This window comes from Lactuca saligna, chromosome 3 (genome assembly GCF_052625555.1).
Source record: "Lactuca saligna cultivar CGN05327 chromosome 3, ASM5262555v1, whole genome shotgun sequence".
In the NCBI taxonomy this organism is placed as follows: domain Eukaryota; kingdom Viridiplantae; phylum Streptophyta; class Magnoliopsida; order Asterales; family Asteraceae; genus Lactuca; species Lactuca saligna.
This window is the reverse complement of record NC_136419.1, coordinates 204,490,238-204,504,288: the sequence shown is the minus strand read 5'-3', so window position 1 is coordinate 204,504,288 and position 14,051 is coordinate 204,490,238. Positions and strand designations below refer to the sequence as shown.

At 38.4% G+C, this 14,051-nt stretch overlaps 1 protein-coding gene across 1 annotated transcript; it reads right to left on the bottom strand.

The window, feature by feature from the left end:
- Nucleotides 1-11,654: 11,654 nt before the first annotated feature.
- LOC145036324 (uncharacterized) lies at nucleotides 11,655-13,805 on the bottom strand. The gene has a single exon (XM_078984771.1). It carries the CDS (start codon nucleotides 13,803-13,805, stop codon nucleotides 11,655-11,657), a length of 2,151 nt encoding a protein of 716 aa, XP_078840897.1.
- Between the last annotated feature and the right edge of the window lie 246 nt (nucleotides 13,806-14,051).

Here is a 14,051-nt window from a genome sequence, read left to right as displayed (position 1 = left end):
CGAAGGTCATGGGGACCTTAGCAGAAAAAAATTGTCCATTGAATATTTCTTTAATAGTTCAGTGGTGTATTTCTCTTGATGAATGAATATGCCTTGTGGTACTCGTTTCACTTGAAGACCTAGAAAGAAGTTAATCTCTCTATTCATACTCATTTTGAACTTGTTGGTCATCAGCTTAGCAAATTCATCTACAATGCCTTGATCAGTCAAATCGAAGATGATGTCATCTACATATATTTGTACCATCATAAGATGGTCACCATTTGCTTTTCTGAATAGTGTGGGATCAATCACTCCTCTCTTGTACACGGATGAGATGAGGAATTCAGAGAGTGTCTCATACCAAGCTCTTGGGGTTTGCTTCAGACCTTAGACTACTTTTTCAAGCTTGTAGAAGTGGTCTGGGAATTCAAAATTTTCAAATACTGGAGGTTGCTAAAGATAAACTTATTCTTTTAGTTCCCCATTGAGAACGGTACTTTTAACGTCCATCTGGTGTACCTTGACGTTTGTGTGGGCTACGTATGCTAGAAAGATCCGGATGGCTTCCATGCATGCTACTAGAGCATACGTTTCATCATAGTAAATGCCTTCCAGTTAACTATAGCCCTTAGCAACAAGCTTTGCCTTGTTTCTGATTACCGCACCAGATTCATCCAGCTTGTTTTTGAACACCCATCTAGTGCCAACCATGGAGTGACCGCGTGGCTTCGAAATGAGCTGCCATACTTTGTTCTTTGAAATTCTTCAAGCTCTTCTTGCATTGCGTCTATCCAGTCCGGTTCAAGCAGTGCTTCTTTGATCGTTCTGGGGTCTACCGAGGACATACATGCTGCATAGTGGCAGTGATCGGATAAATCCTTGGAAGATCGAGTTTGGATACCTACAGATGGGTTGCCGATGATTTGACTTGGTGGGTGGTCTTTCGTACTTACATGAAGACGTGGCAGCAGATAATCAGCAGCTGTAGTAGAAGGAATATCTTGGATATCAGAGGAATCTGCGGTTGGAGTTGGCAGTTCCCCCTGGATTTGAGAACATCCTGTTGAATCATCCTGATCTATTGGAACATAATTTTCTTGAGTAGTCGGGAGAGTTTCACCCTGGATTGTGGACAGGAGTTCTGATGGAACCTGAGAAGGTTCCCCCTGGACTACAGATGGGAGAGTAACAATCCTTGGATCGGTTCTAGTGTCAATATTCTCTATGAGTTCATCATCCGAATTCGAAGATGTGTTTGATGGTAATGCTTCTCTGCGGGTGGGAAATTGAACAACATCAAGTACTGGAACCTCAATGGTTGCGACTAGATCTGGAGTAGAGCTTTCCCCCTCAATCGGAGAGGTGGAAGTATTGAGAGATACTACTCCAGATAGAGATGGTCCAGAATCATCAGGATGTTGTTGTTGAGCTGCGGGTGACACAAGAACTTCGAATAGTTTTGCAGTTTCAACAGGATCGAAAATATCATCATAATTGATTTCAACTAGATTTAAGGGTCCTGAAGAGGCAGGAATGTCACATTCCATGATCGTGGTGGTTTCTGAGGACGGAGGGGCATCGCGGATGTGAGAATTATCAAATTTCACATCAAAGCTTTCAATGATCAGCCTTGTACATCTGATGAGCACTCGATAAGCAACCTTTTTCGTGGAATAACCAAGGAAGATGCCTTCTTCAGACTTTGGTGCAAACTTATTCAGTTGGTCTCTGTTGTTGATCACGAAGCATCTACATCCAAAAATATGAAAGAAGCGAACATTTGGTTTGCGGTTGTTGAGACCCTCATATGGTGTTTTATTAAGGCGTTTGCACACTATACGTAGGTTTTGAACAAAGCATGTGGTTGCTACTGCTTCAGCCCAAAAGTAGAGAGGAAGTTGGGCGAAGTTAAGCATGGATCTGGCTGCTTCTACTAGTGTGCGGTTCCTTCTTTCTACTACACCATTTTGTTGCGGTGTATTGGGTGCTGAGAAGTTGTGAGAGATGCCTTTGGAAACCAAGAAATTGCTGAGAAGATGATTAGTGAACTCGGTTCCATTATCACTGTGAAGGCGTCTAACTGGAAGCTTGATATGGAGTTCTATTTCTTTGATGAAGTTGATGAAGATCTGCAGTGTCTCTGATTGGAGTGTAAGAAAGAAGACCCATGTGAAGCGTGTATAGTCATTAACAATAACCAGTATATACTTTTTGTAATGAAGACTGGCTACGCTTGAGAGACCGCAGAGATCAATGTATAACAGCTCCAGTGGTTCAAAAATAGAAGATTCCATTATCAGAGGGTGACTTGCTTTCTATTGGTTGCCACATTCACAAGCTAGATAGAGAATATCGTTGCTGAATTTAAGAATAGGGAGACTGCAGAGTAGTTCTCCAGTGACCAGATTGTTGATGTACTAGAAGTTGAGATGAGCTAGCTTGCGGTGCCAGAGCCAGCTGACTTCGGATACAACTTTGGACAGGAAACACAACTGCGGTCTGCCAATGATTAGAGAGACATCCAAAGGATACATGGTACCTTCGGATCGAGATTTGATCATACATGAGCTCCTATCACTTGTCATTATGTAACAAAACTGATCATCAAATTCAACATGATGTCATGCTTTAAATAGTTGGCTAACACTGATGAGATTGTGTTTAAGGCTTTCTACGTAAGCAACCTTCTGAATGCAAAAGTTCCCCGTAGTGAGAACACCGTAACCTCGGATGACATCGTTTGCATTGTTGCCAAACGTGACATTTCCACCATTACATATAGGCCTGAAATCTCGAAGGTACTCTAACCTTCTGGTCATGTGCAAGGAGCAAGCATTGTCAATTAACCATTCTTCTTCTTGTTCCTCCTTGCACAAAGCCTGAGAATTATATGGATAGTTTAGGCATCCAAACAAGTTTGGAGCCATGGACAATTGATGTATTTTTGAATGATGCATAGTCCAAGGTTGCATGGACAGGTCTCTTGTCAACTTTTAGACCTAGTCCTGGGTGTTTGTTCAGATTTGGATTGTTGTGAGTTTTTGAAAAAATACGAGGTTTCTGACTGTGATTCGATTTTACATGAGATATAACCTTTTGACACCTACACTGACATTTACAAAAAGAGATTTTTTCATTGAAACTGACACTTTTCTTGGTCAGCAGTTTATAGAATGAATTGGACTTAGTACCGGTCCGAGGTGGGTAACTTCTGACATGCGTGTTGTTTTCTTTCTGAAAAGTTTGTTTTGAATGAGGTTTAGCACCTGTAAATATTTGAGTCCCTTTAGGTGGATTTGGTAAGATACCCTTCCATTTGTTGAAAGTTTGTCGTGATTTTAAAAGTGTTGGAGTGGGTAAAATTCCTTTCCAATTAGGGTTATTTGAGGCATAGTCTTAAAAATCGTAGTTTCTAAATGACTTGACACCTTTTTGGGTTATGTCAGAAGTAGTAGGAATGAATTTTGAAATGGGACTTTCCTTTTTGTTTGTTTTCATGAAAGAAGAGTTTTTTGAAATGTAGTTTGTGAAAACAAATTTTTCTGGACTCTTTGATTTTGGAAATCTGAAATGTTTCTTATTTTTCGAAAAACTTTGTCTGTTTGTGCCTCGAGATCTAATTTCTTCTTTGAAAGCCTTTTTTCCCAAAGATTATGGTGAACCACAGTCATAGTTATTCAACTACGGTTTCCTGGAATCTTTTGAATGATTTTGAAATCGTGGGCTTGAATCATCAGAACTTGAGGATTCTGGGATTTGAAAGCGTTGACCTACTTCAAAATTTTCTATGGGTAACTCATGAAATATTGGCTGAAGAATTGTGGTTCCTTGAACTGATGACTGCGGTAGAGATGACTTGACTACCGCAGAGTAGGTCTTAGATGGAACTTCGGTGGGACACTTGTGGGGCATTTGACTATAGTGAGAGACACTATGGTCTGAGGATAGAGATGGAAAGTCTTTTCAGACTTCGGGGCCCTCAACAACAATCTCTTCATCAATTACGGATGAAGTTTGAGAATGTGGATAAATGGTGCTACAGATAGGAATTTGATCCCATGTGTGACCCGAAACCTTAGGCACAATTTCCTCAATGACACAATTATTGCTTAAATTGTGCAGTCTACCGAAGTGAGTTTTGATATCTTCGGGAAAAGTCTTGTCATTGATAGGGAAATGAAATTATTTATCAGGAGGGACATACAATCTGTCTTTGTTGAACTGGGGTGAAGAATCCATTACAGTAGGATATCCATTTGACCAACCCCAATTATATGTATTGTCCACAGTTCCATTGTTTACCAAATTTTCAATAGCCTCACTTTCATTAAACAATTTTTCAATTAAGAGATTTCAGCGTACAATTTCTCTCTGAGCTAAATCTCTCTAGTTCAAAGCTATCTCTAATTGGATTTTGCTTAACATTCTAACATCTTTTTCTAACTCTAGATCCTTCTCTTACATAGCCATCTTAAGTCTTTTGTTGTCCAGTCGCCCTCTCACATGGAACATCTCTTGGGACGCAATGTTCTTCTCATCTAAGGCTTTGTTATAGTCTGTAAGAACGGCAACACAAGTGTCATTAAGAACATCTATGTAGGGTTGATAGTCATGCATACTATAATCTAAAGTTTGGCTCATGATTTTAGTTGTTTGAAGATGCTTAGAGTCCCATCATTTTCCATGTAGCAGTAGTTCTTGTTGAGCATTGTAGATCCATCATATCCGCAATGGCCAGCATGTAGATTTTCCCTTTTCCTTTAACACTGCTGATGGTCTATTCTTCGTCTCCAGATGACCAAACTTGATGATCTCTTTTGACATGGGCCACATATGCTCTTGCCTTTTCCTTTTCTTCCAACTCTTAAGCCATTCTAAGGTAGAATTCTCTGTCGTTGACTACACTGGCCTTACAATCCCTTGCGAAGTGATTTTCTTTGTTGCATTTGTGACAAATTACAACATTAGTCTTGTCTTTTGATTAAGTACCGGAGTAAGTGGTCTAAGGAGACTGTGGTACCTGCTTTGGTTGATTGTTTTGAGATTGCGGTGGTGGATGAGAACTTTTGGGATATCGAGAATGGTTGTTTTGAGAACTGAAGTTACGGTTGAATAGAGGTGTAACAGACGGATTTCCAGGTATATATTATTTTAATTAATTATTCTGAATTATGGAAAGGAACTCGGCGAGTTGATGCATAGACTCGCGGAGTAGGTCGCGATTATTCATCCAGATTTGCTTTGGACTCGGCGAGTCCATGAGTGGACTCGGCTAGTCCACGCTGTTTAATGAAACCCTAAATCCCCGGGTTTGGAGCCTATTTAAGGGCACTTATAGCCTCTCATTGTGGCTACCAGTCCCTTGAGAGAACCCTAAGTGAACCAAATCGTTGAAAGGAAGAAGAAGACACTTTTGATCCTTGTATCTTTGGTTAAGCAAGAAGGAGGTGCAAGAGCAAGAGGGGAGGTGCGATTCTAGCAGTTCCAGGGATTCAGAGACTTCATTTTGAGGTAATGGTTCGAACCTCCTTCTGTTTTGGTGTTGATCTATAGAGTTAGGGTTTTCTAACCCCTTTGGAGAGTGATTATGTGGAGCAAATGGTCCCTCTTCGAGTTTGTGCCTTGGATCTGGACTCAAAGAGGTCCAACGACCTTAACCCTTGGAGCTTTATGGATTAGTTTCGAGTTATTGGACTTAGTTTGCCATTTTTGGGACTAAATCACCTTTTGATGCCTTGTTGTTGTTATACAACATCAAGTTTAGAGCATTATGTGACATTCATGCTTGGGAAGGTCAAATCTTTGATTTAGGGAAACAGATCTGACCTCAGGAGGCCAGTAGAGTTTGTGCATGGCATGAGCTCACCAAGTTGTTCTTGAGACTCAGCGAGTAGGGTTCAGGTTTCACGTAAATTGCTCAGTACATAGACTTACTGAGTTGGGGGATGACTCAGTGAGTCAGAAGGCAGTTAGAGGATTGGAGTTCAAGGCGACACTCGCCGAGTTGTTCTTGAGACTCGGCGAGTTGAGTTGTGGTGGCCCCGCGATTCATGCCTAGTGTGACTTGTCAAGCATTGAGAGGGACTCGGCGTGCCTAGCGGGACAAAGTGTTAAAGGACATGTGTGAACTCTCTGAGTCACCAGAGTGCACTTGGCGAGTAGGGTCAAAGTGTGACCGTTGACTTTTAGGGATTGGTCAATGGAGTACTTGTGTTGAGAGGGGGGATAAAATAGCCTTTTTCCCTCCTGAGGGTGCCAAAGGCAGGTTGAGTCTAGTCTTGAGAATTATATTTATACGAGTATTTATTTTATGTGAATAGGCGAAGATTAGGCAATATTCCTACTGAGTCAGAGATTTACCGAGACGCCTGAGGTGAGTCTTCTCACTATACTTTACCTAGTGTGGTAACAGAGTTATGTGATAGAGTATTTTAAAGTTATATGCCAAGTGTAATTGCATGTTATTTATGTGCTATGATTTATTGTGATATGTGCTATGTATGATTCAGAGTTACAGAGTTAGGACCTACGGGTCCACAGAGTTAGGACTTTCGGGTCCACAGAGTTAGGGCCAGAGGGCCCATAGAGAGTTGGGGCTGGAGGGCCCCACTGAGACACATAGACCTGAGGGTCAACAGAGTTACAGCCTCGAGTGGCTATTGTGTGTTAAAGTGGTATTTTGGGGAACTCACTAAGCATTTATGCTTACAGTGTTATGTGTTATGTGTTTCAGGTACCAACGACGATCACGAGAAGGCGCCAGCATGATCCATACACACGCTCACTAGAGTTTTTTTTTTTATATTTTGATCTTGGGTTTTGTATTGATACAATGTTGATATAACAATTTGTTTATGTTTTCAAATGATATTTTATGGGTTCAAAAGTGAAAAATTGTTCAAATTTTTATGGTGTGACAAGAGGTTTGTTGAATTGTTGATTCTTGCGGAAGGAAGGAGGTGGTATCCGGTTGAACTGTTGGCTAACTAGAGCAATAGCCTTCAGAAATTCTTCCTCATCATCATACTCAGAATCTGCTTCGTATGACTACGGTGGAATGTCATACGATGAAGAGTAGGGTGACTGTGGTGGAGCTTGTGCTATGAGAGCAAGTGGTCCTCCGAAGTCAGCACAATTTTTGAGTACGGTGGATTCTTGTGCTTGAAGCTCTCCATAGAGTTTGTAGAGTGATAAGGAGCGAATCTTCTTGTCGCCTTTGACTATCATCTTAGCCGTAGTCCAATGTCTTCCAAAACCATTAAGGAACTGGAGATTGGTTTCATGGTTACTGCGGATCGTACCCGCGTTGGATAACTTGGTGACTATTAGGTTGAACCTTTTGAAGGAGTCTTCCAAACTCTCACCAGTATGAGCTTTGAAGTTGTTGAAATCGTTGCGTGAGGTTGTGAGCTTCTTGTCTTGTGCTTGTTCTAAGCCTTCGTACAGGTTCTTGAGAACATCCCAAATCTCTTTTGCTGATTTGCAGTTTATAATAATATCGAAGTTCACAGGAGCAACTCCGCAGGAAATTTAATAGAAAGCAACAACATCATTTTCCATTTTATCGAGATCATCCTTGGTGGGATGGCTCATGGTTGGTTGACCTCCTCCTCGCCTGGTTGCAGCACCGTTAGTTTGGACTGGTGTAAGGACTGGAACATGTGGTCCTTCTTCTACGGATCGCCATACATCTCTTCCCAGTCTTCTTAACTACCTCTCCATTCTTTGTGACCGGTGATGATATTCATTTGCTACCAGTATTGGAGCTCGGTTAGAACCACCAACACTGTTGGAGACATTCAGAGATAACGATTGTGCCATTTGAGATTTTTTTTTTGTTTTTTTTGTTTTTTTTTATTTTTTTGTTTTTTTTTTGTTTTGTTTTTTTTTTTTAAGAAATGAGCTTTAGTGGTATAGAAGGCTTTTTGAAAAATCAGAGTTCCGATATTCAAAAGGCAACCACTTTGGCTTTGATAACAATTGTTGAGAGAAAAACTTGGAGACACAATTGAATAAACGTTAGAACAAGTATATTGCGGAATAATTAATCTCAAAGGATCTAAAAGCTCAACAATAATATAGTTAGAGAGTTAGAGAGTTAGTTGCAGAAAGTAAAGAAATATAAATGATAGCAATTAGTATATCAAGAATACACTTAAGCTGATTCGTAACAAGGAATGCAATCACTCCGAGTTAATAAGGAAGATCAAACTTAGTGATTAAGTCTTAAAGACTTGCTCCGAAGAGAGGTTATAATCAGATATGGTTTAGTAACAATTGCAAGTAAGAAAAATAGAAAGATAGAGAAATGAAGAAGATAACTTGGAGAAATGTATTCAGAATAATACACAAGTTATCAGTGATTGAGTGTAGAGGTAGTTAATACAAGAGAATAAGTCTTTATTTATAGAGACTCTGAACTATTCTAGACTACAACTCTATAAGCATCCATGCAAGGCATACTGAATAATAGAGTGTATTTCATAAAAGACAATAAGGGGGTGTTTGGATTAGATTTTTAGCTTATTGATTATAGCTTATTTGTGGTGGGAATAAGCAATAAGCAATAAGCATGGGGAGGGATGCTTATTAAAATTAGCTTATTTAGCCTAATAAGCTGAATTTTATCCAAACACTCAAATTAGCTTATTGTGGGAATAAGCAATAAGCACCTCTTTTTTCCTATCCAAACACCCCCCTAAGTAATCTAGATAAGTAGACTACGGTAGCAAAAGACTGATTGCGGTTGCTGATGAAGAATTGACTCCGAGTGTTGGATTGGCTGCGGGTGATGAACCGTTGCGGTAGAGAGATGGTTGCGGTAGCTGAGTTCAAGAGGGTCACTTTTATGATTCAACATTACGTATTAATAAAACCTTAAAATAAAGATAAAATGAAGTTTTATTTTTTATATATTAATATAAAAGTATAAGGAAACTGATAAAAAAAATTAAAAATTATGACATATTCATCTTTTACCGATAAAAGAGCAGCCATAAATATAAAAAAACAAAATAATGAAATGATTTTTTTTTGCTTATGACCCGGTACAAACATGTATACCATAGATGACAAAATTGCACATATAAGATTCATTCTTTAGTTCCATGGTTTAAAATAATTACTCACTATACATTACCTATTTGTGTGTACATGTGTGTATGTATTTATCTATTGTAATAAATAATTTTTTTTCCACTTGTCATATTCTCATTTAATTTGCAAATTGTCATTCTATGGTTATTTTGAATTAATTTTTATTTCACATGTCATTTTATGGTTTTCTATTTTAGTAAATTCCACATAGTATTTAAAAGCAATAATAAATACATATTAATTTCCTTAGTGAACTTTCTTTTTAAATTCAAAATTAATAAGATATAGTTTCATTAATTTCGTTTATTTATTTATATAAATTATTTTTTGAATTTATAGAAAAAAAAAACACTTTAATTTTTATAATTCAATATTTTTCTTATAAATTTAAACCTCTCAAATGTTTAGAATTTTATATTTAGTTTTTTTCTTTTAAATAAACACATGTAATAGATGGGGCTAAATCCTAATATATATATATATATATATATATATATATATATATATATATATATATATATATATATATATATATATATATATATATATATATATATACTAGCCGTCTACCCGCGCAAAGCGGCGGGGCACGTGAGTTCTTTCGGTGATATGTTTCCATTACAAAATTGTTATGTTAAAAAAAAGTACATGTTGAAGACAATATAATCAAACTATGGTGTTATTTGTTACATCATGCATCAAATAACCAATAAAAAGCAACCAGTCAAGACGACACAAAATATTAATCGTGCAATACTTCTTTATACACCACATTTGCTGTATAAACCCCATCACCTTTTGAATTTTCGTTAGGCTGTACTAATACTTTTGTATTGCAACGTGAAACCCCTCTGGACAATGCAACATAAAGTTGTCCATGCGAGAATACTGGTTCTGGAAGATAGATACCTACATATGGAATTGTTTGTCCCTGAGCTTTATTGATTGTCATTGCAAAGCACAATCGAATAGGAAACTGTTTCCTCATTAGAGGATCGATGGTTGCTACTAATTGCTTGTAACTGGTATTGGTTTCATATCGATGGATGTGGATTCGCATATGAAATCAATTGTGTTCGCATCTATGAAATTAGTTCGCATATGACATCAATTGAGTTCGCATTTGGTTTTGTGGGTCAAAACAGTTCGCATAAGAAGTTCACGATTTGTTTGAGGTTAATTGATTTTGATTTCGCAAGCTTGGAGTCGGAGATCTGGATTGTGTTCACATCTATAGAATGCGAGGAGAATTTAATGGTGATATTCAGTTCGCATTTGGTGACACAAGTACGTGGTTGATGATTTTTGGTTGGTACGCATTTGAAATTAGTGGGTTTCGCATTTGGGTTCGTATCTGGGTTTCTCAAACAACTGAAATGCGAATATGAGACAACTGATTAATTTCTCAATTAATGCGATGAAATGCGAATGAACTCAAAGACGGATGGATGCAAGATGCGAAGAATTTGAATGAAAATGCGAAGTTTTTAATGTATAAATGCGAATTGGGGAAGAAAGCTTAGAGTTTCGCATTTGGCACCTGATCTTTTCAAGAAATAATATAAGTGGTCCAACTTCGCAAAATGGGGTCATTTAATCAGAAAATCGATCATTCTTCAAATATGACATTTAATCAGAAAATCGATCTAAAAATGAGACATTTGGTGTTTATCGATTTTTCAGGGTCGACGGGTTGTATGAAAAGCGAAGGCTGAGTAATTGAAAATTAGAGGATCGATGGTTGCTACTAATTGCTTGTAACTGGTATTGGTTTCATATCGATGGATGTGGATTCGCATATGAAATCAATTGTGTTCGCATCTATGAAATCAGTTCGCATATGACATCAATTGAGTTCGCATTTGGTTTTGTGGGTCAAAACAGTTCGCATAAGAAGTTCACGATTTGTTTGAGGTTAATTGATTTTGATTTCGCAAGCTTGGAGTCGGAGATCTGGATTGTGTTCGCATCTATAGAATGCGAGGAGAATTTAATGGTGATATTCAGTTCGCAAGCTTGGAGTCGGAGATCTGGATTGTGTTATTTGTTACATCATGCATCAAATAACCAATAAAAAGCAACCAGTCAAGACGACACAAAATATTAATCGTGCAATACTTCTTTATACACCACATTTACTGTATAAACCCCATCACCTTTTGAATTTTCGTTAGGCTGTACTAATACTTTTGTATTGCAACGTGAAACCCCTCTGGACAATGCAACATAAAGTTGTCCATGCGAGAATACTGGTTCTGGAAGATAGATACCTACATATGGAATTGTTTGTCCCTGAGCTTTATTGATTGTCATTGCAAAGCACAATCGAATAGGAAACTGTTTCCTCTTTAGCTTGAATGGGAACATATCATCATCAGATGGACATAAAGGAATCTTAGGCAAAAATATCCTTGTTCCTGCATGTTGACCAACAGCTATTTCTGCATCAATAACATTTTGCTGAAAGCTTCTACATATCAATCGGGTGCCATTACACAACCCATTTGCTGGGTCAATATTCCGTAACAGTATTATCGGACATCCAACTTTTAATCGAAGGTAATGCGGAGGTAAACCTAATGCGGAGGTAAACCACTAACACTGATCGAGTTTAAGAATTCCAACGGATAGAAGCCATTTTTATCATCTATGGCTTCATCAACACTATAGTAAATTCTCTCTTCTCCTTGAAATCGATCGATCATGTAATCGTTAATCGCATCGACACTATCATTTTTTGTAGATAATATTGCCCGCGATATGATATAATCTGATTCAGACCTATTAAATTCCAATGAGGGAAACACTGCATCAATCAAAGAATCTAATGATTTTTCTTTATCAGTGTATGGAATGACCATATCATCAGGGATGCGAATAAAACTTCCGTCCACTGTTTCTTCAACTCCATCACCAACCCGTAATAGAAAGTTTGAGAACCATGGATCAGTAAGTGCTCTCATATTTATTGTTAACCGCAACTTTATAATCGAAGACCAAAGAGGCGACATTCGTAGGCTAGAGTCTACAATTTGTGCTCGTGTCCCACGTCTTACGACTGGCAATACTTGTCTAAAATCGCCTCCCAGAACCATTATCTTTCCACCAAAAGGGAGTGCCACCCCAGTGATATCTTGCATTGTCCGATCAAACGCCTCCACCACCTGTCGCTTTGCCATCGATGCCTCATCCCATATGATTATTTTTGCAAGCCGAAGTAGTTGAGCGGTACCGCTTTGTTTTTGGATTCTACAGAATGAGTTATTATCTGGAGTTAGAGGAAGTTTGAAACGCGAGTGAGCTGTTCTCCCCCCAGGCATGTTATTAGCCGCAACACCCGCTGAAGCTGTGGCGAGTGCAATATGACCAAGTTTGCGTATATTAGCAAGTAAAGCTTTGTACAGATATGTTTTTCCTGTTCCGCCAGGACCATCTATGAAGAACACTCCTGTACAATCAGTACACACATGCCTCATGATCTCATCATATGCATATTTTTGTTCAGGATTGAGAAACTCTTTGGCACGCAAATGGTCATCTTCCACAATTATAGAGCATTCTTCTTGTACCTCTCGAAAAACTCCAGACTGAAAATTCAAACCGGTGTTTACAGTCGGGAGATCAAAGTTATCAAGCTTGTTACCCATAGATTGTAGGAATACGCTTATGTCTGTAAGGACCATATTTTGTACTCGATTGACATTATCGTATTGTCTACTATAATCTTCGGAGAGAGAATTGTAGTGGGAATTCCATATCTTGCGAACATCTCCAGGATCACAAAAAACTAATATCGTTGCAAACAACCTTCTGAGAGCATTTGGAAACTGAAACAAGGAGGCCTCTACAAGACACTGCGATAAACTATCATCTGTCTCTATTAACCCTCTTTCAAGAGCCGCTTTTCGAAATGTGGGATGTCTTACGTTATTGACTGTGTACAGATCTTCAAAACATGTAGGACCCCTAACATGACATAATAACACACGTAGATAGTATCGCTCACCTTCAGCAGGATTTGCAGAAACCAAACGACCAACTGCTCGTGATACTTTTCGAGGATTCCATAGACGCGATTCTTTATTCCATGTGAAGTGTTTGGGAAAATCTTTGTATAAATATTCTCTTGCATTAACGTTATCTTTATTCATCTTGAAAAATGCAGTCAACATTGATCTCTTATCTTTCTCCCTCTCAACAACTGATTTCATTGCATCATCATCAGTGAACCTAACCAACTGTTGGTTTGGAAGATGCAATTGCAAAGTGATCACATTAGGGTGGATTTGATTAAGAGAAAAGCTAAAAATTCGCCATACTGCTTCTGGAGCGGAGACGTATCGTGCATCCTGAAAACGTTTTATCTCATTGATAACAACAGGTTGTGCATCTGGATCAATATGGATAACTTGCTTGTCATGACCCTTGTAAATATACTTAAAGATGTATTTCACTGATGTTATACTCGAGCAAACCTCAACATTTAGATGGCAGTTGAACATCATCAACAACTTTGGGTTATATGGGACAACCCATCTATTATCCATCATAATACCTTGTTTATTCACAGCAATTCCATTATCTCTCCTTCGATAAACCGGATATGTGTCCTTTCCTTGTGTTGTGGCTTCGTTGAATTGTCGAGGGTATCTAAAACGACAGGTTGGTGGATCACCTTGCATACAAGAACATTTTTTGTTTAATGTACCACAAGGACCATGTATCATGTGTGATTTGACCAGATCGTGTAGTATAGGATACTTTGTCGGGTTTGGAATTTCGGCACACACATACTTGTCATAATGGTCTGTATTGGTGAGCTTTCATTCAGGTTTCATTATTAAGAGAAAATGAGCATGTGGTAAACCACGTTTCTGGAACTCTATTACATAAACATATGCACTCACCACACCAAGGACGTGCCTCTTCAAGAGTTGTTCCTTAAGGTCATGTAACTTAGCACGAAAAACTCT

What these genes read in the sequence shown, in the direction of transcription:
- LOC145036324 (XM_078984771.1), bottom strand. Translation starts at nt 13,805, where the DNA reads ATGATACATGGTCCTTGTGGTACATTAAACAAAAAATGTTCTTGTATG.